Source organism: Myotis davidii, unplaced genomic scaffold (genome assembly GCF_000327345.1).
Source record: "Myotis davidii unplaced genomic scaffold, ASM32734v1 scaffold754, whole genome shotgun sequence".
In the NCBI taxonomy this organism is placed as follows: domain Eukaryota; kingdom Metazoa; phylum Chordata; class Mammalia; order Chiroptera; family Vespertilionidae; genus Myotis; species Myotis davidii.
In genome coordinates, this window is record NW_006286241.1 from 858,058 (window position 1) to 864,957 (window position 6,900).

At 43.4% G+C, this 6,900-nt stretch overlaps 1 protein-coding gene across 1 annotated transcript in view; it reads right to left on the reverse strand.

The window, feature by feature from the left end:
- The window catches only part of AKT3 (v-akt murine thymoma viral oncogene homolog 3), a 219,572-nt gene that overhangs the window by 46,601 nt on the left and 166,071 nt on the right, over positions 1-6,900 (reverse strand). The window contains 1 exon segment of the mRNA XM_015559922.1: positions 3,720-3,986. Within this exon segment, the coding sequence (XP_015415408.1) occupies positions 3,720-3,986 (267 nt within the window).

The window sequence follows — 6,900 nt, forward strand, 5'->3', positions numbered from 1 at the left end:
CGGGCTGGAGAACCTAGTGTGAGAGCATGGCTACAGAACCTGGCTGGAGAACCTGGAGAACCTGGCTGGAGAACCTAGCAAGAGAACATGGACACAGTACTTGGCTGGAGATTGTGGCTAGAGATCCTGGCAAGGCTGCTGATCAACTGAACGCTGTCTCCGTGTCATTCCTTCTTCGCCAACTCCGTCCACACCTTTGGGGACCCCTGGATCTGCTGGGGTTGGACCCCAGCATGAACCCTCATCCTCTGAGTGTCCCCAAGACTCAGCCCACAGCCCTCTTATCCTCTCTGGGGACTCATGGCCTGGGCGCCCTCAGCCAGACTAAGACTCAGTGTACAGCAAGCATGTCAAACTCACGGCCCGGGGGTCACATGCCTCATTTATTTGGCCTGTGTTAGTCTTTGAGTTTGACATGCTTGGCGTACAGGGTACATGGCAATCAATGGTCTTCCAAAGCTGACTTCTCATGGCCAGGCTGCTTCCCTCAATCCCGGGACGGGTATTTGATAGACTTAAACTGGAGTGTCTAACAAAAATATCAAATCAATACGTCCAAATCCTGATTTCTAATCCGCCACCCAAAAGCTTGTTTCTCCCCCACAAAAACATCACCCCCGTCACTGTAAATATCCTTCCCATTGCTCGGCCAAGAAATCGGGCAATGACCCTCAACTCCTTCTTTCTCTCCTCCCCTCTGTCAGGCCATCCTATTGGCTCTGACAAAAGAGATGAAGGGCTGAACCCCGAATACCGCAAGGCTTTGAAGGAACAAATATATTGAAAGTGAGAGGATGCAAACGAGAAACAAAACAGAGCAGGGGCAGAAGTAGCTAGCGCGTTATCAGAACAAAAAGGTCATAAGTGACAAAGAAAGTGACATTATGTGTATATTAATAAGAGGTTCAAAATAATAAGAATTATAATTATAAACATTTATGTGCTTAATAACAGACCATCAAAATACATAAAACAAAAATGGACAGAACCGAAGAGAAAATATTTAGTCCAACAACAATAGCTGGAGACTTCAATCCCCTACTCTCAATGGGCTTGGCCAGCCAGACAGGAAATATGTGAGTTAATTGAAGACTAAACACAATAACCACCAAGGTCTATGGACACCCATGGGACACTCTACCCTGCACAGAGCGAGCCGTCCTCTCCAGGGCACGGGGGACAGATCCCAAAGATGCACCGTATTATAAGCCACAAATTACGTCTCGATTGAAAAGGTAGACATCAGACCAAGTGCCTTCGCCAACCACACTGGGATAAAGTTAGAAGTAAAAAACTGAAGAAAAACTGAGAACGTTATTAGTTACAACTAATGGTTGAAAGAAGAAATCATGAAGGAAATTAATGTAGAAAATACTGAATAATGAATGAAAAGAAAAACAAAATTCATGAGACTCAGGAAAAGCAGTGTTAAGGGGGAAATGATAGCCTTAAACACTTACATTTTTTTTTTTTAAAAGAGCCCTGGCAGGTGTGGTTCAGTTGGTTGGAGCATCACCCTGTACACTGAAAGGGTGCAGGTTCAATTCCCAGTCAGGACACATACTTTGATTGTGGGTTCAATCCTCAGTCGAGTTATGTCTGAGAGGCAACTAATCAATGTTTCTCTTTCTCTCCCCCTCCCTTCCTCTCCCCCTCTCTCTAAAATCAATGATAAAAAGTAAAAAAGACAAATCCTCCCATGAGGGTTAAAAAAAAAAAAAGAAACAGAAAAAGACCTCAAATCCACAACTAACTAACTAACTACACAACTTAAGGAACTAGGAAAAGAACAAATTAAACCTAACGCTAGCAGAAGGAAGAAAATAATAAAGATTTAAGCACAGATAAATAAAATAGAGAACAGGGAAAATCAATGAAAACAAAGAGTTGGTTCTTTAAAAAGATTAACAAAATTGGCAAACCTTTAGTTAGTGTAAGAATAAATGTATGAAGAATGAGGGAAATAGAAAACCATCAAGAGTAGACCATGGCAATATTTGTAGTAGGCAAGATCCACTGATAGATGTTAATAGTGGGCATAATTTTAAGAAGATAAAAGGATATTTATGTAGTCACAGAGTATTTCCTCTAAGACATTTGTTAATTAAAAAGGGAACCATCAGAACATTACCATGGCTAACCCTGGCAGACACCAGTTTACCAGATGATCAAGGTAATGTCCGCAGTAATAAGGCAGATGGACTTCATTCACTCCTGAGACGAGGCCGAGACGGGCACCTCAGGATTCAAACCCCAGGCCTTGTCAGACTCGAAAATGTCATATTGTTAATCACTTCGCTATGAATAAGCCTATTTTCCTTCAAGGAATTGACAAATGAACTTTTTGGGGAAAGCAGCAAGGATCTACAGCAATTGGGATAGTCTATCGTTTGTGAAATATACCCGACTTTGTAGTTACTCAGAAAAGTATAATTAATTAGTGAGATAAGACAGAATCCAAGAGAGGCTTATGTAAGGAAGGAAAAACGGAATGGAGATGACATTTACTCAGGCAGGTACACAGCAGGCGGTAACCATCATCATCAGAGCAAATAGGTAACAATAATATATTTATTTTCATTGAATGCAATGTTAATTTTATTCAAACTATAAGTAAATGTATTCAATAATGATGGCAGGTGCTATTCCATTTCTTTATTCATTCCTTGGATCCTGACAACAGCCCTATGGGACATCATCAGGACCCTCATTTTCCAGGTGAGAAAACCAAGGCAACAAAACGTTGAATAATGTGTTTGGGATCGTTTAGTAATAAGTAACAGAGCTTACAGAAAATACCAGCTTTTTCCTTTGATTTGAATTCCTTGGCTCTGAATTCTTTTGTTGCCAAACTTGGCGTCTACCTGACCACAGTCAGTCTTTTCCTTCCGAGTCATCTTGATAAGCATATATGTCCCCCCCGCCCCTCCCCCAATTCTGTCAAATGTCCCCGAAGGAGTGGTACTCCCCCCAAAACTGCTTGGGAAAGGTCATTAGGTGGTCATTTGCAAAGCGGGGATACAATCCTAGGCTCTCTGTGTCCAGGTCAATGTTCTTTCCCACACCAGCGCTGAGTGCTAAGAAGCTGAGGTTAAAACAAATGTCCAGGACCCGGGAGCGTAACCTCACCAAGTGGGCGGGGCAATTCACTCCGGACAGGAAATACTGTCAGTAACCGAAAGCTAAAGTCGTCCACACCGGGTGACAGTAATACTATATGTCACTGTTGAATTCAGCAAGACACAGCTTGGACCAACTTATAAAGCAGATCAGATTTGCCTTTGGAGGGACCTGGGATTTAATTTAGAGCCCTGAGAACTGGCGTCATTAATGCGTTCATTATTTGCAGAGGTGAATGAAGCTATGAGAAGGTGTTAGGCCTCCTGAAAAAATTTCAAAACCTATTGCTTTTAGTTTCATTATTCTCGTATTTTCAAATTTATTAAGGCTGCTTTTCCATTCAACAAATATAAGCTGTATAATTTATGAGTACAAATCATCTGTTCTTCTAATCCCTCTTATTCAATAAGAAATTCAGAATGTTGGGGGGAAATAAAAAGCAACATTAGTGCAATTAGTGATTGAGGTCACAAATATATAGTAAAAACATCCTCCCAAACACACATAGGATAAATATTTCTATCTCCTCGAGGTAATAAAATAGCTTCAGTATATAAAACTTAGATAATACCATACATGTTTGAAAGTTTTAATATTACAAATATTAAGATAATAGATGTTGTTAACAATAGCCTACAACCAACGTTTTGGTTACTGAATGGAATTTCGACACTAACCATGCGTACGCGTGAGGACACACACGTGTGTACAGTGTAAACAAAACTTCCAGTTACCTTTGCAATAATAACTTCTTTCTTCAGAATCTTCATAGCATAATACTTCCCACTTGCCTTCTCTCGAACCAAAATAACTTTCCCAAAAGTGCCTTTCCCTAGTAGTTTCAAATAGTCAAAATCATTCATTGTCTGAAAAATACAAATTAAAAAATATATGAAACATTTCATGCAATTTATTTGTAAATATTCCACTCATCTGCAATATCCACTCAGAAGCAAATTTCACCCAGCGCTCTCGGAAATGAGTAAGAATCAGATGGCATTGGCTGCCTCATCAGCAGTCATAGCCGCTGGAAAACATAGAAGTGATCCTCAGATACTGGAGACAATAATTTTGAACCTCGAATTCCTCAGCTACTCAAATTATTAGTCAAAGACAACTCCTAGACCAGATGGCTGTGCTGGTGAATTGTATAAACATTTAAGGAAGAGATAACAGAATGGTGTACAAACTCCTACAGAAAATGGAAAAGGAGAGAATATTTCCCCGATTCATTTTATGAGGTAACCATTACCCTGACACCACAACCAGACAGAAACATTATCAGAAAACTACAAGCCAATCAATATACCCTTTATGCAAATACATGTAAGAATTCTAAAAAACGTTACAGATGAATGCCTATGTTCATTTCCAACATTGTATGCTACCGACAGCTTTCCCGAATGTCAAGTTATGACGTGTTAAGCACTCAATGGTATCTCTAGTTCAAAAGAAAAGCAGCAACAGACATCAGGGAAATAATAAAGTGCATTTATTAATTCAACTAAAAACCAAACAAATGGGGCTAAGTATACAGGATGTTTACTGCCCCTCCTCCCTGATGCACATGTCACTCTTCCCCTTAGGAGGCGGGGTCGACCTTCCCCCCCCTGGGCTGGCGCTGTGTCCAGCTGTGAACACGGAGAGCCCCACACCGCCAGGTCCAGAGCCTTCAGCCTGTCCGCTCGGGCTGTGGGAAGCCCGGGCTTTTGCTGGGGGGAAGGCCATGTAGAGGCCCTGGGATGAAGGGAGGTCACGTGAGGGGGACCCAGAACCCAGACACATGAGAAAGGCGTTCTGGCATCTTCCAGCCCAGCCCACTGCCAGGTGAAGGCAGCTGCCTGGGAGATAGGCTGGCAGCCAGCAGAACTATCCAAGCAAACGGGGAAAGCGTGAGAAATAACACCCGGGGGTTGTTTGAAGATGTTGAACTTGGGTAGTTGGTTCAATGCAATAAAGAAAAACATGTTCTCGTGAATAGGACAACGCTTGATTTGAGTAGGACCCTCCTTGTGGTTGCTGTTTTGTTTTCCCAACATGTTAGTATTTTTATTGATTTCAGAGAGGAAGGGGGAGGGAGAGAGAGAGACAGAAACATCAACCATGAGAGAGCATCATTGACTGGCTGCCTCTTGCACTCTCCACACTGGGGACCGAACCCACAACCCAGGTTTGTGCCCCAGCTGGGAATCAAACTGTGAGCTCCTGGTTCGTAAGTCAGAGCTCAGCCCCTGAGCCACGCCGGCCGGGCCCTCCTCGCTTTTTGCTTTTTTATCTAAAATCACTGGAAAATGATGCTTGCTGTACCCTATTACTTAATGTCCTATCAGCTGAAACCGAATCCGTGGGGGTAAAATCAAAGAAGAATTTTGAAACCGCTCTCTGACATTCTCCGATGAACAGTAATATGCAATTATAAAGTATTCCTCTAGCCCTCAAGGATGCAATTCTCAGGAAGAAGGAGAGTTTTCAAAAGTATGACAGTCTTAACTCGCAGTTTCACAGCTTCTGCCAGTTACTCTGTCAATCTTTAAAAAAAGGGATTTGCATGGAAATTGATATTAGTAAAAAAAATTCTATGTGATAAAGTCAGACGCAGATTTCATATCTGTTTTGACAAACTTTGAGAACATTTGAAAGTATCTTTGATACCAAATGCTCATGTTCAGCGTGGTAGACACAGTAATTATCTAGTCTTTACAAACGAAATGTAACCGATTACAAAATGTTTTCCTCTTCTGGACGGTGTTAAAGTTACAGTAAGATTTCATTCAACAATGAGGGCATGGTTACGCCCCAGAAAAATTAATTACCCAAAACCCAATTCTAAGGTTTGTTAGGTAAACATTTATGTAGAAATACTCTTTCCTTTACATAATCTCCAACATACCAGCGTGGCTGATTTAGGCTAAGACATACATGTGCACACATAACAAATGCTTAATAAATGTATTCAAATCACATTATAGATTCTAGAATTTAAGAAAAAGACTGCCTAGTCCAAATATTTGGTTAAAATATGAATATATAATTGAAGAGGAATACAAGGAATCACTCGGAAAAGGACACAGAAGTTCACCCCTCCACCGCCTGCCTCTGGTTCTCTCTCTCAGGGAAGGGAAAGCTCTAGTCTGATCAATTTCTACAATGACTGGGCCGGGCAGCGATAGGTCACAGGACCTCAGAGGTACCACCATCTCTTCTCTCTCTCCAAACGTTAACCATAGCTTTGAGTTACTGTAGCCAGGCATCTATATATACATAAAAAGCCAGCAACCAGAACACCGTAATGACCAGATGACTGGTCACTATGACACCCACTGCGGCCAGCAAACCAGCCCAGTTGGGGGGCAGGGCACCTCCCCCCAGCCAGCCCCACCCCTGATCAGCCTCTCCCACCCTGATCGAGGGCAAGGCGGCCGGCCAACCCCCCTGCAACCCTTCCCCACCAGCAAGCCCCACCCCCGATCAATCCACCCCATTGATTTGCGGCCCCTCCCCCAGGCTGGCCCTGCCCCTGACTGTCCCTCCACTCCAATAGGGGGTGGGCCTGGTCGGCCAACCTCCTGCAGCTCCTCCCCCCAGCCGGCCTCACCACAGATAGGCCTCCACCACTCCATCAGGGGCAGGGCTGCCGACCAACTGCCTGCAGCCCCTCCCCTGGCAGGCCCCTCCCCCAACGGGCCACCATCACCCTTATAGGCCCGCAGCCCCTCTCCCCGGCCGGCTCTTCCCCTGATCACCCCCCAACCCCAATATGGGGTGGGGCTGGCCAACTGG